This window comes from Dasypus novemcinctus, chromosome 18, assembly GCF_030445035.2.
Source record: "Dasypus novemcinctus isolate mDasNov1 chromosome 18, mDasNov1.1.hap2, whole genome shotgun sequence".
Taxonomy (NCBI): domain Eukaryota; kingdom Metazoa; phylum Chordata; class Mammalia; order Cingulata; family Dasypodidae; genus Dasypus; species Dasypus novemcinctus.
The window spans coordinates 68311660-68331511 of NC_080690.1; the positions used below are offsets into that span (position 1 = coordinate 68311660).

The window sequence follows — 19852 nt, forward strand, 5'->3', positions numbered from 1 at the left end:
AATATTAAACTTAGTCATTATAAATATAAAATGAATGAGTAAATCACCCCTCTGAGCTCCCAACAATCCTGCTACAGACAGTCCTATAAATGTGGCACATGGGGTATGGCCCCTAAATTAAAAAGCCCTTCTCCGAGGGGTGACCCTTAGCTTCCATTGGAGGTAAACAACAGAGAAGGAATTACGAGCCCTAAATTCTAGCCCCAACTCTGTTACCAACTCATGATGACATGAGCAAATTACCTCCTTCCCTGGGATGGAGGCAGGGGAGGGGGAAATGACAGGTGGGCTCAGCGAAGCCTCTGTGACAGCCAGGAGAACCGCGGAAATGCAAGGGGTATTGTCACCCATTTCCAAGTCTCCTGGTCTGAAAAAGGTCTGTGTTCCTTGTTCTCATTTGCAAGAAAAGCCTGCCATTTTAAACACATTAAAATGAGAGAATTTTGTTCCCAGCACTTATAAATGGGCTTTCTTTTCAAAATCAAGTGTTTAAAAAAATCAAGAGTTAAAAAAAAATGGAGTTAAAAGAGAAGCTCTGTAGTTTCTGTCCCATTGCCCTGTTCTAGAAACAGAGCATCTCAGACTCTCCCACGACCACATGCATTATCTTAATATGTGTCCCTCATGGAATTGTAGATCTGTTTTCCCCATTCTTCCACCAGGGACCCAGAATATTTCTCTATGAACATAGTCAAATGTCCTCCATGAGGAAGCTGCTCTCTAAAAATAAGCCTCTCTGTCCTTTTAAGGCCCCAGGGTCCCGCCAGTAAATCCCAGCAGGGGTGTCCTCCCTGGTGTGAATGGGGGAGGGGGGGGCTGCGCAGAGCCGCCCGGGCAGAGCGGGCCGAGGCTGCCCCAGATGGCGGCAGTGTGGGGAGAACGGAGTCCGCACCTAAGCCCAGGTTACGTCCACCTGGGGATGAGGAAGGACGGGGCCCACAGAAGACGGACCAGGGGGTCTGTGTGGGTGTAAAGGAAAACCCTGGGGCCACACCCACGCCCCGCCAGCCCCCCAGGCAGAGTGTTCCCTGACCCGACTCCTACATACAGGTGGTCCTGCCGCTTAAAGGCCTTGCTGCAGATTTTGCAAACGTGCTTCCTTTCCTGGCTGTGCGTCAGGTAGTGCTTGCTAAGAGAACTGGCGCTGCTGAACACCTTCCCACAGAGGCTGCAGTCCAGAAGTGGGTTTTGAGGGGAACTGTGCTGCCGCTTTCCTCTCCTTGCACTGCCAGAGGTGGCCCTGCCTCCTTCGTCAGCCTCTTTGGGCGCCTTAAGCGCACCTAGCCCCAAGTCTAAACAGAGGGAGAAAGCACAGGTTACAGGCATCGGGGAAATCAAGAGCACGCCTAAAGCACTCCACGACTCTTGGACCAGGCAGACTTGGTGAGAGCCGGCCACAGACGCTTACTCCGACCTGAGCAGCTTTACTTGCAGAGCAAACAAGGCTCTGGGCAGGTGAGGGAGACAGAGCCTGCTCAGGCCACACCTGTGAGGCAGCGCCCAGTCCCCACGCCCTCGGTTCTGGGACAGGGCCACGCGGGAGGGCAGAGGTTTATGAACGACCTCACCTGGCACTCTCAGATGGGCAACCTGGAAATATGGGATCCAGAGTCTTGGAAAAGTAGAATTCCTTTTACCCCCAATTCTACTTTTGGGTTTTTCTGTGTAACCTAAGTGTAGATTTGTGCTAAATTTGAGTGGCAAGGATGTTACCTGCAGCCTTGCTTTTACTGGGGAAATAGAAGAAACAACCTAATATCTGAAGAGAGGACCTGCCGGTGACTGCATTGTGGTTTAGACACAGAAAACCACCCCATGGCAGAAAAGGATGTCTGTGTCGTACTGTTAAGTGAAAAACAAGCAGCATGTTACAAAACCAAATTATCCTAGCTTTTAAAGGAGAAAAATTAATTTGAAGAGAAAACAGACAGAGAATGGGACTGACTGGTAAGATTATGGGTGATTTGTATTTTCCTCTTCTTGCTTCTCTGGATTCTCCAGGTATTCTTTAACACAATAAATAAAGTATCTCTTGGGTAAGCTGACCCACAGCATTTTTACGTATCACGTCACCTGAAGAACAGTAGAAGGGGCTGGGGACGTCCAGGTGGAGGGAGAAGGGGCTTCAGACGGCATGTGGAGGAGCAGCACTGTGTCTGTCTTGCTCTAAGGGGCAGTTAGATTTGGTGAATGGAGATTAAAGGGAAGTTTCTGTAAACCCAGAACTGCTCTAAAAGTAGTTTATTTTTAAAAGTTAAAAGCTGACATCGAATCACTGGACCTCCCTTGCTCTCTGCCTTGCCCCAGCTCCTTGAGTCCCTACTCTGGCACTGCCAGGCACTCGATAACTATTCGTTAGATGAATAAACAAGTGGAGATTTTTCTGCCTCTTAGGTCTGGAAAGTGGATCAGACTGTTTTATGAGATGGCGGGTTTAGAAATCATCATTTGTCTAGGAAACTGCAGAGGCATGGTTCCAGTATTCAACAGGACAGGACACTGGGGAGGGGGGGCAGGGAGCGAGGGGAATTGCACTAAAGGATCCCAAAGTACTCTTTCTTTACGGCTTCTGAGAGGCAGTGAGACAGGTACAGGAGAAAGTAAACTGGACTGGTACCTGGACTTGCATCCCAACTCCACCTCTGGCCTTAGGCCATTTGTCACTTAACTTTGCCTGGCAGAGATGACTGTGACAAGTGGTCCAGTGACACCAGCAGTTTAAGTAACAGAACTAGGACTCCCTTAGGGGAAAGTCCTCAGCCTTGCTAAGGCACTTTAAAATGCTAATTAAAGCAACTATCAAACTAGAACACAACCCGTAGTTTTAAAAGATCGGCAAGAATACTGAAAAATAGGCAAACTGAGTTACTGGCCCTGGAAGCCACTTAATCTCCCTAGAAAGCACTGTAATAAGAGTTCCAAAGTTGTTTATATTCTCTGCCTGGATAAACCCAATTTGAGGAACATGTTCAAAGAAGTAATTGAAAAGAAAATTCATTATGTACAAAATCATTCACTGAAACAGTATCACAGTCTAACAGGCAAGAATGTGGCCAACAATATAATGGAATAGTTATGACGATGGCAATGGCATGAGCTGTCATCATACCTAAAAGGAAATACAATCTTTAAAAAAAAAAAACCCAAAAACTTAAAATAGATTTACACACCGAATAATCTCTGCAATGCTTTATTTATCTGAGTGACTGCCAACATGCGTGAAAAAAATCTACGTGTGGGAGCCAGGGTGGGGTTCCTTGCTTATTAAATTTATTTCTAAGTTTTCTTTAATCAATATATATTATTTCTCTAACTTTAAAAGATTAATATATGCATATGCACTTAGATGGACCTGAATTTATGTCAGAGAAGTATAAAGAGATAAAAATTGCAAGGTTTACTGGATTTTTTATTCTTATAAAGTGAAAAATTCAAGTTAAAAAAATAAGGGAAGGCCAAGCTAGATAGATGAGCTGTAATTTTGGGGGGGTGGGGCACAGACCCCTATGAAAATCTGATGAAAGCTAACCTACTGCCCTGCAAAATGCTTGCTCCATGCCACCACCAGCACGTAATCTCTGTGGCCCGGGCCTGGGGATGGCAGTTGTCCAACACGATGCTCACAATTCCAGTTCCGTGGCAAGGCTGACTCCTCCAACAACCCCATCTTGTGTTTGGTGGGGCCCTCAAAGGTTTTCTTTTTAGCAAGTCATCAGAACATTTCTTGAACTGCTTATCCCAATTAGCAACTGTCCTGCAGGGCCTTCCCTGCAGATGGTGTAATTGTAAATGTCAGAAAGCTCTAGCTCAGTCAACCAATCTATGCAACTTATCCCAGAACCTAGGAACTGGGTTACAAACAAAAAACGAATATATCTCTGGGGGATACCCAAAGACAAACCCAAAGGAGACTGAACCTAGTCACTGAATAAGTTCCTTGCTTCTCCCTGGGCTCCTCTACTGCTGAAGAGACTTAGAAACAAAGCCATGACTGTCTACCATTCAATGCTAACGATATACATGTTAGAAACAACTAGTCTCTGCCTAGAGAACGTCTGGAAATGCCTTCACATTTGCTGCTTCTTTTGGTCCTTACTGCTGTTAGTCTAGAAGGAGCACAATGGGCGTTAGGCCGCCCGACCCTCACCCCGACTTGACCGATGAAGACGGTGAGGCTCGGGAAGGTTAAATGACCACGAAGCAGAACGGACAGGATACCAGTTCATTCTGGAAAAGCGGAAAGAGGCTCTGCCACGTGGTAGTGAATAGGAAGACCCCTAAATGTTAAAGCTCCCCACATGAAAGATTAGGATATCTCCAAACAACCCAGTTTTCTCAACATTATTCCCTAGGATTAGGGTCCAAGATCCTTTATCCAGGAAGTTGGGGACACTTCCCAAATAGGAAAAAAGTGGCTGTTCTCTAGCCACCTGCAGAAGAGGAAACTTTTCTTAACCAGTCCATGCAGAACCAATCCCGAGCTGGCCACAGGCCTTTCAACCACTGCCCAGACCCTCCTCCCCAGTGGACAGCCTCACCTTGTAAAGAAGCCTGAGATTCGGGGTCTGCATACTCTTCCAGCAGCTTCACGGAATCACTGTCCTTGCCCGAGTACAGGGACAGGGCGTCTAAGTTGTCCTCCAGAGCCTCGCTGGGCATGTCATGTGTTGGGAGACTGGGGTCCAGGTCCAAACCGCTCAGGCCGGCATAGAGCAGGTCTCGCGTGTTGGGGCCCAGATCCCGGTTGAGGGTGTCGCTGCAGTTGAGCCCTTGGCCTTCTGAAAACGAAGGGAAGTGCATCTCTGATGGAAGGGCACCCTCATCCCCAAGGCTGTACTGGTCCATGGCTCTGCACTGCCAGGTCTTGGCCAAGAGCCACACTCTGGATGAACAAGGCCGCGGAGGAGTCAGGAGGAGAGAGCCCTGTGGGTATGTAATTCCTGAAAACGAACGAGGCAGAATCAAAGTTATGAGACAGCAATACAGCACAGTGGACAGCACATGGGCCTGGGATTCAGACAGACCTGTATTTGAGTCTGTTCTCTGCCCCGTCATAGCTATGTGACCTGTAAGTTACTTAAGCTCCATGAGCCCCAGTTCCTCATCTGTAAATTGGGCAAAAGAGTACTTCTGTCATAAGGTTGTTGTGAAGAATAAATGAAAAAACTTCCAGCAACATGGTAGATTGAACTGACCTCCTTCTCCAACTATAAACACAGCAAAATACAACAGAAGATTGTACTTCATATATAGCTGAGCTCAAAATGGGGAAATAAAAAAACCCAAGTTCTAGCAACAATGGAAAAACCCAAAGTCAGAGATGCAAGCTCAGGTCTGCCCAAAGAAAAAACCAGACATGGAAGCAGGGCCTCGAGCTGTACCATCCAGGATGGTGGCCACTAGTCACATGTGGCTCTGAAGCACCTGAAACAGGACAGAACCAAATTGCAATGTGCTATGAATGTAAAAAACACATTTGATTCTGAAGATTTAATGCAAAAAAGGAATGTGCATTTAACATTATTTTATATTGTTGAAATGTAAATAGTTTGGATAGGGTGGGCTAAATATATTAAAGTTAATTTCATCTTCTTTTTACTTTTTTATTGTCACTACTAGAAAATTAGGAATTGCATATGGGGCTTGTATTATTATTTCTATAGAAGAACACTACCATGGAAATTGGGCCTGGGGTCATAATAGACTGGTGGGAAAAGGAACTAGAGCCTTGAGCTCACAGGTAGTAGAGACCTGGGACCCTTGAAAAGCCATGCCAGCCACAGGAAACAAATATAACTAAATAAATGAGAAGGAAAACTGCACACCCATTAGAGAAGAACGCCAAGAACTAAAAATAACAGGACAATGAGAGAAAGTCAGTATTTTTTAAAAAATGATTAAAGACAAACAAGATGTAATAGAAAGCATAAGAAAAGAACATGTCACTATGGAAAAGGAACAAACATTTTTAAAAAGAAACAAATGAATGAGAGGTTAAAAAATATGAATGGAGATATAAATGCAAAAGTCTAATATATGTCTAATAGGGTTCCCTATTAGAAATAAGAAAGAATGTAAGAGAGATGGTATCTTGACAAGGTAATGGTGGAGGAATTCCCAGAATTGAAGAAATAAAACAGACTTAAAGATGTGACTTCTTCAAAATATTTGGGGTTTTTTTCTTCCGTGTGTGTGTGTGTGTTTATTTTTTATTTTTTCTCCTTCAAAATAAATGGTTAGTAATGTCCAGGCATTTCAAGGCCAGAGCAGAAAAAATAAAATGAATTCATTCCTCCATACACAGTAGCAATGAAGAACATCAAAGACAAAGAAGAACTCCTAAAAGCTATTAGAAAGAAGAGGCAGACAGTCTATATAAAGGAATGAAAGTCTGATAGCAAACTTCTCAACAGAAATGAAGCTAGAGATGTGGAATACCATCATTAATGGACTAAGAGACAGTAAGCACAGAACTCAAGACAGGAAAAACAGTATTCAAGAAGGAGGGAAGAAATAATATAGATTTTTTCCAGACAAGGCCAAAGAGTTTATTTGATTGACCTTGGCTCAAAGAACTACTAAAGCTTGAAAAATAAAAGAGATTTGGATTAGCTTTAGACTTTTAGTTTGTATGCTAAAATATCTAAGTATAACCACCAAGAGAAAAGAAATAAACTACATAATAACCAAACCAGTAGAATTTACCAAAAAGCTGGGGGTAGGGGAGTACTTGCTTTAAATTACTACAGAGGGGAAGCGGATTTGGCCCAATGGATAAGGCGTCCACCTACCGCATGGGAGGTCCGCGGTTCAAACCCCGGGCCTCCTCGACCCGTGTGGAGCTGACCCATGCACAGTGCTGATGCGCGCAAGGAGTGCCCTGCCACGCAGGGGTGTCCCCCGTGTAGGGGAGCCCCACGTGCAAGGAGTGCACCCCGTAAGGAGAGCCACCCAGAGCAAAAGAAAGAGCAGCCTGCCCAAGAATGGCGCCGCACACATGGAGAGCTGACAACAAGATGATGTAACAAAAAGAAACACAGATTCTTGGTGCTGGTGCCACTGATAAGGATAGAAGTGGTCACAGAAGAACACACAGTGAGTGGACACAGAGAGCAGACAACTGGGGGTGGGGGAAGGAGAGATAAATAAATAAATAAATAAATAAATAAATAAATAAATAAATAAATAAATAAATAACTGCAGGGAAAAAAAGAGAGAGGACTCAAATTACTAAAATTAGGAATTAAACAGGTCATCTGAAATGACCTTACAGAAATCAAAAGGGATTACAAAGGAACACTAAAAACAATAGTATATGAAAAAAATTAGATAGCTTAGATGTTAGAGGTTCCCCCCATTACAAGGTCTGCAAGGATTAACACGTCAGAAGACCAAGATCCACCCCTCCCACCCCACCCCCTATCCCTGCCACAGAAATCTAAGGAGGCAGCCTACAGCCATAACCGATTAAGTCATAGTGGAGCAGATAAGGACCTATACTCTCTCTGGATCCAAACTCCACCAACCCCTACCTCATTCCAAGACCTCCTAGCCCCCTTCCCCCTGGCCACTTGGCCCCAGGCTGTCTTCCATTTCCCCGCCTATTGATGTACTGTATAAAGTCATACCCACCACCCTCCAGGGATGGGCTGAAGTCTAATCTTCAGACCCCCTCCATTGGGAGAGCTTCTCAATAAATTCCTGTCTGCAATCCTCAGTCTTCATGTCCCAGTGAGCACCATTTTTCTCTAACATTGGGTAAACTGGACAAATTCCTAAAAAGATATAAATTACCTTTATCACGAACATGGCACCAAAAGGGAAGAAGGAAGTCCCTGCCCCTACCAAAACCAAAGCCAAAGCAAAGTTTTTAAAAGCCAAGAAGGCAATACTGAAAGGCATCCGCAGCCACACAGAAAAGAAGATCTACAACATCACCCACATTCCAGTGGCTAAAGAAGCTGCACCTCAGAAGACAGCCCAAATATCCCCCCCACCCCTGGAAGAGCATGTCCAGGAGAAACAAGCTTGACGGCTATGCCATCACCAAGTTCCCCCTGACGACTGAGTCAGCCCTGAATAAGACTGAAGGCAACACATGTTCATTATGAATGTCAAGGCCAACAAGCACCAGATCAAACATGCTGTGAAGAAACCCTGTGACACTGACAAGGCCAAGGTCAACACCCTGATCAGGCCTGATAGAGAGAAGAAAAGATATAGTCAAATGGCTCATACTATGATGCTTTAGATGTTGCCAACAAAATTAGGATCATCTAAACTGGGTTCAGCTGGCTAATTATAAATATGTTTTGGTCACAAGAAGAAGCAGAATATCTGAATAGACCTATAACAAGTAAAAACACTGAATCAATATTTTAAAAACTTCCCACAGGGAAGTGGACATGGCTCAACTGATAGAGCATCTGCCTACCATATGGAGGGTCCAGGGTTCAAACCCAGGGCCTCCTGACCCATGTGGTGAGCTGGCCCACGTGCAGTACTGCCATGCGCAAGGAGTGCCATGCCACGCAGCGGTACCCCCATGTAGGGGTGCCCCACACACAAGGAGTGCACCCTGCAAGAAGTGCTGCCCCGCATGAGAAAAGCACAGCCCACCCAGGAGTGGCACTGCACACACACAGACAGCTGACGCAGCAAGATGATGCAACAGAAAAGGGACTCAGTTTGCCGATGCTGCCTGATAATACAAGCAGACACAGAAGAACACACAGCGAATGAACAGAGAGAGCAGAAAACGGGGAAGGGGAGAGAAATAAATAAATAATAAAATCTTAAAAAAAAAAAAACGTCCACAGACATCAGCAAAAATGTTGGAGCAGGGAATTCTAAGGACCCATTCTTCCACAGGAATACTGAAATAATCAACTTTATCATAAACTCTTTAAAGCAGTCAAAGGTTTACAGCTGCCAAATTAACCCTTAATCAAAAAAAACGTGACTGATACCCATTAGAACTTTGTGGCAATTTAATCTACCTTTGCCCCATCCCTATCTCTGGCTGCACAGCAGTCTTGAAGATAAGAGATGGCATTTCTGGTGTGGGTTTCTGGTGCCAGAGGAAGCAGTGTGGACCTTGTTCTCAAAGAATTGTGTTTATCTCTCTTGACCTGCCAGGTGGTTCCCTGAAGGATTAATGCAAAGAGTTTGCCTTTATTTTGACAACTCAAAACTCACTCAGGTTGGAGAAACTCTACTTAGAGAGCATTTGTCAAATATTTAATGGCAAATGAATTAGCCACTGCAGCCAGGGGCAAAGGATCTCAGTTGGAGCAAACAATAGACACACCAAAAAGCCTGGGAGGAAAAGCTTGGAGAGTGAGATACTCTGGGGAGCCTAAACAGAGTCTTACTATATGCTCCAACAACCAAGCTCTTAGGAGTCTATTCAAAGGAGTTGAAAACTTATGTCCACACAAAAACCTGTACACAAATGTTTATAGGAGCTTTTATTATTGCCCACAACTGGAAGCAACCCAGATGCACCTAAATAGGTAAATAATCTGTGGTACATTCATACAATGGAATATTATTTAGTGATTTAAAAAATGAGCTATCAAACCATGAAAAGACACAGAGGAACTTTAAATTCATATTACTAAGTGGAAAAAGCCAGTGAAAAAGTTACCTTTGGTATGATTCCAACTGTATGACATTCTGGATAAAGTACTACCATAGAGACAGAAAAAAGACCAGTGGTTGCCACAGGGAAGTGAGGGAGGGGTGAACATGTGAAGCACAGAAGATTTTTAGGATGGTAGGACCATTCTGTATGACACTGTAATGGTGATATATGGCATCATGCATTTTTCAAAACCCATAGAACTCTACAACACAGAGTAAACCCTATGTAAACTATGGACTTTAGTGAATTTAAACAGAGCTTTTACATACACATTGGAACCTAGAATCCTCCATGCATGCCCAGGGTGAGCATGTGCTCAGAAAAGGCCTCACAAGGCCCTAAGTTCTCACCTCTAGCTGACCTCAAAGGTTTAAACAAGCAGGAAGTAAAGGTGAAGAGAGAGATAAAAACTGACTGGCTGTGTATTAAAGATGTGTCCCAACATCTAACACACGGAGAAAGAGAGAGCCCTGCTGCAAAGACTGGGAGTTTTAATTTAGGTTCCAGGCATTTAAAATCTCTGTCAAATCACTAGCTGACTACTAAGACTTCTGTGACCAAATATGAGAAAGAATATTCTTTACAAAATTAACCTAGAAAAGTCACTAAACAAACAATTACAACTCATGAAAAGCAGCAAAAACAAACTCTGGGGAGAGGGTAGACTATGACAGAGTTACTACATTATAATATCCAAATGTTCAGTTGTCAACCAAAAATTACAAAGCATGTGAAGACACAAGAAAGTATGGCCCATTCATAGGGAAAATATATATATAAATGAACAGAAGATGTCCCTGAGAAAGTATACACACTGAACTACTAGAAAGATAAAGATTTCAAATCAACTGTCTTAAATATGTGCAAGAAGCTGAAGGAAACTATGGGTACACAACTAAAGGAAACCGGAAGAACAATGTGTCACTAAATACAGTATACCAATAAAGAAAAAGAAATTATAAAAAGGAACCAAACAGAAATTCTAGAACTGAAAAGTACAGTAACTAAAATGAAAACTTCACTACAAGAGAAGCAGATCCAAGATGGCGTCAGAGTAGTTCAGGCAGGGAGCAGCTCTCTTGAAAAATAGGGGAGAATTCACAGAAGCCATTCATCAGAGCCACTTTAGGGACCTGCAACCCAGAAAAGTGCCTCATGTATCACCTATGAAGGACTGGGGATGGAGAGACAAAGAAGCCAAATGGAAAACTGTGAGTTGATGACCCTTGAATGCTGCCCATCCCCCACCCCTAAGGCGAACAGCCTTGGTAAAGCCTGCGTCTGAGCAGCCAATGGGCAGGGGAAAGGACAGATTCCTCCCCAGGAAGAGGGAAAGTGAGGCTGAGAGCTGAGTGTGGTTTCTCTTCAGGGAATGTAACCACCATAACTCAAATCGCTGGTTCAGAAGAACTAGTTAGTAGAGAATGAAGGATTCATCTTTGTGGAAGGGTTTGTCAAGGAGCACTAACTGCTAGCCAGCTGGGAAAATAAAGAAAGACAGGGCTGACTTTCTTTCCCGGGTAATGTAGATCTGTCTATGCCCCACTAGTGGCTCCCTACCCCTTTCCACCCCGACCAATGGCTCCCTTGTCTGTTTGCTCATTGGTTTTTTTGCTTGTTGTTTGTGCTCACTGTCTACTCATCTGTTTTGTTTCTGGTTTAGAAGGCACCAGGAATTGAGCTCTGTACATCCTACATGGGAAAGATTGATCAACAGAGTAAAATCATCAACATAATCAGACACCTAGATAACAAAGAAAGATAACAAGCCATACTAAGAAACAGGAAGATATGGCCCAGTCAAGGAATAAACCAACAATCCAGACAAGACACAGGATTTTTTTTTTAAAGATTTATTTATCTCTCCCCCCCACCACACCCCTGTTGCCTGCTCTCTATGTCCATTCGCTATGTGTTCTTTCTGTGTCTGCTTATATTCTCATTAGGTGGTTCTGGAAACTGATCCTGGAACTTTCTGGAGTGGGAGAGAGGTGATCATTCTCTTATACCACCTTAGTTCCCTGTTCTGCTACATCTTCTTTTTCTCTCTCCTCTGTGTTTCTTGCTGCATCATCTCGCTGCACCAGCTCTCTGCATCAGCTGGCACTTCTGTGCAGGGCAGCATTCCCATGCAGGGCAGCACTCCCGCGTGCGGCGGCATTCCAGCACAGGGTGGCACTCCTGTGTGGGCTGGCACTCCACATGGACCAGCCTGCCTGGGCATTGAACCCGGGACCTCTTATATGGTAAACAGGAGCCCAACTACTTAAGACACGTCCGTTTCCCAAGACACAGGATTTAAAACAACTAATCAATGACATTCGCACAAACCTCATTACCAATTTGAAGAGATGAAAGAAAACATGATTAAAGAGAAAGGATATTAAGGTGACACTGTGTGAGCATAAAGAACAATTTAAAAGTCTGAATAAAAAAAATAAGAGTTTATGGGAATGAAAGACACAACAGATGAGATTAAAAATAAAGAGGGAAGCAGACTTGGCCCAATGGATAGGGCATCTGCCTACCACATGGGAGGTCCGCGGTTCAAATCCCAGGCCTCCTTGACCCGTGTGGAGCTGGCCCATGTGCAGTGCTGATGTGCGCAGAAGTGCCGTGCCACGCAGGGGCATCCCCCGCTTAGGGGAGCCCCATGATCAAAGAATATGCCCTGCAAGGAGAGCTGTCCGGCATGAAAAGAGCACAGTCTGCCCAGGAGTGGTGCTGCACACATGGAGAGCTGACGCAGCAAAATGACACAACAAAAAGAACACACAGATTTCCAGTGTCGCTGACAAGAGTACAAGCGGACACAGAAGAACACACACAAAATGGACACAGAGAGCAGACAATGGGGGGGGAAGAATATAAATAAAAATAAATAAATCTTAAAAAAAAAAAGGATATTTGAGAAAATACTGACTGAAAACTTTCCAGCCCTTATGAAAGACATGAACATCAATATTCAAGAAAGACAATATATCCCAAGCAGAATAAATCTGAGTAGAGCTACTCTGAGAAATCTACTCTTTAGAATGTCAAAAGTCAAAGATAAAGCGAGGATTCTGAGAGCAGCAAGAGAAAAGCAATGGATCACTGACAAGGAAGACTTGATAAGGCTAAATGTCAATCTCTCATCAGAAACCATGGAGGTGAGAAGGCAGTGAAATATATTTAAGGTACTGAAAGCAAAAAATGGCCTGCCAAGAATTCAGGTTTACCTCTCGCTAATGGCCTGACTCTAGAAGGTACTCGACCTTCCATAAGAAAACAAAACATTTAAGGATGGAAAGCAGTGATGACAATGTCATCTTCCTGAGTGTGGCCAGGGTGATTGAAAACTCAGCCTCAAAACAAAACTTCACTAGTCATGATTCAACACATTCAACAGAAGCCATCCCCAACTTAGCTTAAGTTATAAATACAGAAAATAACTTTGTTCAAATCTGCATGGTGCTTCTTTAGTAAATACTGTATAGATTTGACAATGGAGAACTTTTTTTTCCAGTTTTTACATTTTCTTAATTACCCTTACTCCAAATGGATGAACACTTTCAAAAACAGCTGACCACTGTAAAATACTGTGTATATAAATCACATTGAGACTACCCTGGAATAGAACATCTCAAATACTGCTTAATTACAGATTCAATTTGATTCATTATATTTCATTTAATGTTTCTCCAAGTTAGATGTCTGGTGCAAGGTCATCAGGAACCATGGAATTATTAGAAGTACAAACTGACTGTGTGTATATTTAATTTAAAGATTTAGTTAAAGATTAACAAGTTCTTAGCTAGACTTTTGAGAGCAGTCTGTTTTCTGTAAAGTCTGATATTAGAAACTAATTTGTTTCATATTTTAATTGTATTCAAGATTTGAAGATGTGTTTTACACAAAGTTCTGTTTTTGAACTTTGTGGGACTATTCCAATCAAGTTACCAGTAATGAGTATATTATATATGTATAATCCAGAAATTATTTTTAAAGTCTACAGAATGTTTTTATTACATAACACTTTTTTATACAGTGTCTCTTGTCTTCACTATTGATAGTCTGAGTTGTCAGCGTGGTCCCTTAAAGTTTCTAGTTGCAGACAAATTCACACTGATTTTATCTTTAATATAGATATGCCATCAACTGTGATACACTTTAATTCAGTGATCCTGCATCAGGAGATGGAAAGGAGAAAGCTGCACTTAATAGAGTTTATATCTGAAAAATCTGTATGGTTTCTACAGTTTGTGTTGTTCAGAGATTTCTAAACTTTGATCTTTGTTTTTTTAAAGATTAAAAACACACCTGCCCCACTGTAAATATATAGCATGTAAAATTTCTATAGCATATAAATAGCAGCAAGTTTTTAAGAAAAGAATTCTTTATCTGGCAAAACTATACTTCAGAAAGGAGGCTGGAGTTTAAAGTCTTCACAGGCAAACAAAAACTGAGTTTGTTACAAAGAGACCAGATCTACAAAAGATATTAAGGGGTGTGTTACAGTGTGAAAGGAAAAGACAAGGGTGAGAGGCCTGGAGAAGAGTATAGAAATGACTATAAGTAAGAGAAACTGAAAGGGTTAAATGAGACAATAGTAAGATATGACAACAGAAAGCCAAGAGATAAAATGGATGAAGTAACTCCTTTACAGTAGTAACACTGGATATTAATGGACTGAACTCTCAAATTAAAATTCATAGACTGATAGAATGGATTAAAAACAAAAATGCAAAAAAACAAAAACCATGAGCCATCTATTTGTTGTCTGCAAGAGATTCACTTTAGATTCAAGGACACAATCAGGCTGAAAGTGAAAGATTAGAAAAAGATTCTTCACACAAATAGTATATAAAAAAAGAGCTGTTGTAGCAATAATAATATTAGATAAAATAGATTTTAAATGAAAAACTGTAATAAGAAGACAAGGTTACTACATATTAATAAAGGGACAATTCACCAAGAAGAAATAATAATAATAAATATTTATGCACCTAAGGTAGGTGTTCCCAAATACATGAGAAACACACTGGCAAAACAGAAGGGAGAAATAAATGTCTCTACAATAATAGTTGGGGATGTCAACACACCATTCTCAACATTAGATAGAACATCTGATCTGAACAGAGAATAAGTGAACTGAGAGCTTGAATATGATAAATGATCTAGACATCAGACATTTATAGAACATTACACCCCAAAACAGCAGGCTATACATTCTTCTCAAGTGTTCATGGATCCTTCTCCAGGATAGAACATATGCTGGGTCATAAGTCAGACCTCAATAAATTAAAAAATATTGAAAGTATAAAAAGCACTTTCTCTGATCATAATGGAATAAAGTTTAAGATTAGTAGCAGGTAGAAAAAGGAAAATTCACAAATATATGGAGATTAAAAAAGACAATCAGTGGATCAAAGAAGAAATTGCAAGAGAAATCAGTAAATACCTCAAGAAGAATGAAAACAAGAGCACAACATATCAAAACTTTTTTTTAAGGATTTATTTTATTTTTTAAAATTTATTTCTCCCCCCTGCCCCCACTGTCTGTTCTCTGTGTCTATTTGCTGGGTCTTGTTTCTTTGTCCACTTCAGTTGTTGTCAGTGGCACAGGAATCTGTGTTTCTTTTTGTTGCATCATCTTGTTGCGTCAGCTCTCCGTGTGGGTGGCGCCATTCTTAGGCAGGCTGCACTTTCTTTCACACTGGGCGGCTCTCCTTATGGGGCGCACTCCGTGCGCATGGGGCTCCCCTACGTGGGGACACCCCTGGTGGCAGGGCACTCCTTGCGCATTAGCACTGTGCATGGGCCAGCTGCACACGGGTCAAGGAGGCCCGGGGTTTGAACTGCGGGCCTCCCATGTGGTAGACGGACGCCCTGACCACTGGGCCAAGTCTGCTTCCCAACATATCAAAACTTATGGGAGGACTTCTGGGAAGATGGCAGACTAGAAAAACACAGGACTCTCTTCTCTCCCAGAAAAATAGCTAGAGGATAGGCAGAAATGGCCTGGGAAAAAAATTTTCTAGGGTTTAGGACAGAGGAAGGCTGGGACAAAGGAAAAGAATTGCGATGGCAAAACTGAGTTGACAGAGGCAGCTGCTACTGCTGGCACTCACTCCCACACTAAAGAAACTTTTGAATTCTCAGGCCTTGGAGACCCAGCAGCTACTGACAAAGGGGGATCCAGGGATACACCTCTCAAAAAGGGGACAGAGAGACACACATAGCCTAAGGTTGATTCAGCTCTGTGACCCACAAACTTAGTCTGCTGTGTCCCAGGAGCCCTTCCAGGATGGGTGCAGTCACGCCATTATTTGCCTTGGGAGCCAGCTCGGGACTAAAGATATCACACCCTCTCAACCTCCCTCTCTACTAACCAGCATTGATTGTTGAGGATGCAGAGGACTGAGAAATTATGCTCTACCCAGGAAAAGGGAGGGGACTGCAAGCAAAGGTTGGAGAACTGTCTCTAAGAAAGTTTGAATTACAAGGCTCTTAGTCTCCAGGCAGGAACCTTAGCACATTGATTCAGTCTGTGTTGCAGCAAACACACGATAAACAAGCACTGAATTGAGAGGGCCCTCAAAGAGCGCCATCTGCTGGCAGAACAAGGAAGTGCATGTGAGGAAATTAAAAGTAAGTCAGTCAAGAGGGGGAAGCGGAGATGGTGGCAGAGTAAGGAGCTCCTGGAACCAGCTCATGCTACAGGGCAGTTAGTAATCACCCAAAGCTATCTAAAGCACCTGTTTGGGGGCCCCAGGCGATCAGAAGAGCATCCTGTAACATCCTTGAAAGTATGAAGGAGGAGACTGCCCACCTGCAGAGAGGACTCGTGAGTACAGCCCTCACGTCAAGAAGGTCGGTGCCTGCGGCGCAAGCTGCCTCAGGAGCTATTCCGTGCCTGGAGTTAGAAGCTCCATTTTAAAAAAAGGGGGGGTGGGGAGGAAGACATAGTGAGGCACTGACTTCAGCTGCAGATTAGTAAATTTGGCAGGCTAAAGTACAATCCTAGGAACAACTAAACTATGAGCTGTCCAGGTTAGAAGGAAGCCGGTAACCGCCATTTGACTATGCCTCAGGCATGAGGGGAAGCAGGACGGAGTGAAAATACAGTGCTGGTAAGGACGGGTTTCTTTCCACTCAGATTGGAGTACTCTAGCCTAAACCCCAGCCCCACCTCCGGCAGGGAGGAAGGTAGGAGGACTGAACCACCTCTCTGGGAAACTGCAAGCCACACCACAGAGGCCAGCGTTCCTCCTACTGCAGCAGCACAAGCCACCTCAGGAGCTATTCTGTGGCTGGAGTTAGAAGCTCCATCCCATAAGTGGTGGAGGGAGAAACAGTTGTCCACAGACCTTGGCTACTGATTAGTGGACTTCGTTAGCTAAAAGTATAATCCTAGAAACAGCCAGGGCTTGAGCCTACCCAAGCTGGAAAGAGTCCGGTAGCTGCCATTCTGACAGCCCCTGGCATGAGGGGAAGCCCAGCCGCTGAAATCCAGCGAAGTCAGGACCGGTTTCTTTCCACCAAGATCTGACTGCAGCCCTAGCCTAGGCTCCCACCCCACCTGCAGCAGGGAGGAAGCTGGCAGGACCTGCACCAGACTCTCCAGGCAACTGCAGGTGCTTTCCACCAGCAAAGAGTAAATAGTTGGTCACGTGGGGCTGCATCCCCATACCCCAATAGGATAGGAGAGGTGCTGGGTATCCTTGGCCTTTCCTGGCCCACACATTAGTTTATTGAGTGCCTTCGAGTCCATCTCCACCTCTGCCCCCCATAGGACAGAAGGGAGCTCGTATTCCCTCAGCCTCTCGGGGCAACTGCAGGCACTTTAGGCCTGCACAAACCCGACCACGGGGCACCTGTGGTTTCACACCCACCCTCAACAGGATAGGAGGGGTCTGGCGTCTCCACAGCCTCTCCAGACAATGGCAAGTACTTTCGGCCTACAGGAACTGAACTGTTGGGTGTTGGTGGTTCCCACCTCCTAAAGCGCAGAAGGGACAGCACTCCCTCAGCCTTTCAGGGAAACTGCAGGAGTATTTGGCCCACATGGATTAGATTGTTGGGCACTCCAGAGGGTCCATTCCCACCTTCAGCAGGGAGGGGGTCTGGTGCTACATCAGTGTACCTGAGCGTCTGTGGTCATTTTGGACCCACCCAGCATAGACTGCTGCCCACAACTCCACAACTGTATCTCCATTCCCACCCAAGGTAGGGGAGGAAGGAGTTTGAAGCTTTCTCAGTCTCTGCAGGCAACTACAGACTGTCTTGTCCTGCCTAACTTGAATTATTACACATTGCTGCAGCTCTGTCCCTACCTCTGACAGAGGAGAAAGGCAGGAAAGGCTTCATCGATTCCTGGGGCAGCGTGGCAGCTTCAGCCTCCACAGCTTACAGCACCAACTACATCCTTGACTCCTACTACACCATGAGCAAGGGAGAAAAGACAAGAAGCCCTAAACTAAAGGGGAAAACTGCACCCGGAATAAATACATCTAGCAAACCAACAAAAAATTACAACCCATACCAAGAAACAGGAAGATATGGCCCAGTTAAAGGAACAAGATAAGCCTGCAGATGACACAAAGGAGTTGAGACAACTAATCAGAGATGTTCAAACGAATTTCCTTAAAGTCAATGAGATGGCTAAAGAGATTAAGGATATTAAGACACTGGGGGGAGCATTAAGAATAATTTGGAAGCCTACACAGAAAAACAGCAGATCTTATGGGAATGAAAGGTGCAAAAAATGAAGTAAAAAATACTCTGGAGGCATATAACAGCAGATTTGAGGAAAAAAAGAATGTATTGGTTAGCTTGAAGACATGACCTCTGAAAGCGAACATACAAAAGAAGAGATGACGAAAATGATGGAAAAAATTGAACAGGGTCTTAGGGAACTAAATGACAACAAGAGATGTGTAAACATACATGTCATGGGTGTCCCAGAAGGAGAAGAGAAAGGAAGAGGAGAAGGAATATTTGAAGACCTAATGGTGGAAAATTTCCCAACCCTATTGAAGGGCATGGATTCCGTGACCAAGAAGCACAACATACTCCCATCCAAATAAATCTGAATAGACCAACTCTGAGATACATACTAATCAAAATTTCAAATGCCAAAGACAAAGAGAGAATTCTGAGAGCAGCAAGAGAAAAGTAATGCATAACATATAAGGGATACCCAATAAGATTAAATGCCAATTTCTCATCAGAAACCATGGAGGCAAGATGACAGTGGTATGATATATTTAAGGTACTACAAGAGAAAAACTGTCAGTCAAGAATTTTATATCTGGCAAGATTATCTTTCAAAAATGAAGGCGAGATTAGAATCTTCACAGATAAACAGAAACTGAAAGAGTTTATAACAAAAAGACCAGCTTTGCAGGAAATACTAAAGGGAATGTTACAGCCTTAAAAGAAAAGACAGGAGAGAGAGGCTTGGAAGAGAGTCTAGAAATAATGACTTTATCAGTAACAGTAAGTGTCAATAGAGTGTGAAAATAAAATAACAGATAAAACACAAAGATCAAAATGGATAAAATAATAACTGTCTTTACAGTAATAACAGTGAATATTAATAGATTAAACTCCCCAATTAAAAGATACAGACTGGCAGAATGGATAAGAAAATATGAGCCATCTATATGCTGTCTGCAAGAGACTCACCTTAGACCCAAGGATACCAATAGACAGAAAGTGAAAGGCTAGGAAAAGGTATTCCACACATGCAGTAACCAAAAAAAAGCTGGGGTAGCTATTCTTATATAGGGTGAAATAGACTTTAAAAGCAAAACTGTTATCAGAGACAAGGAAGGACATTATATATTAATAAAGGGGATGATTCACCAGGAAGAAAACAATCATAAATGCAAATGCACCTAACCAGGATACCCCAAGATACATGAGGGAAACACTGGCAAAACTGAAGGGAGAAATAGACATCTCTACAATAATAGTTAGAGACTTCAATACACCACTCTCAGCATTGGATAGAACATCTGGGCAGAGGACCAATAAAGAAACAGAGCTTGAATAATATGATAAATGGACTAAATCTAATAGACATATACAGAACATTGCACCCCAAAACAGCAGACTATACATTCTTTTCAGGTACTCATGAATATTTCTCCAGGGAAGACCACATGTTGGGTCACAAAGCAGATCTCAATAAGTTCAACAAAACTGAAATTACACAAA

At 43.2% G+C, this 19852-nt stretch overlaps 1 protein-coding gene across 1 annotated transcript in view; it reads right to left on the minus strand.

Moving 5' to 3' along the window:
* Nucleotides 1–19852, minus strand: part of ZNF541 (zinc finger protein 541) — a 126128-nt gene that overhangs the window by 38332 nt on the left and 67944 nt on the right. Inside the window, exons 3-4 of the mRNA XM_058280497.2 lie at nucleotides 4539–4940; nucleotides 1049–1292 (exon numbers count right to left, since the gene is read on the minus strand). Coding sequence (XP_058136480.1) covers nucleotides 1049–1292; nucleotides 4539–4845 — 551 coding nt within the window. The 5' untranslated portion in view covers nucleotides 4846–4940. The remainder of the gene's footprint in view (nucleotides 1–1048; nucleotides 1293–4538; nucleotides 4941–19852) is intronic.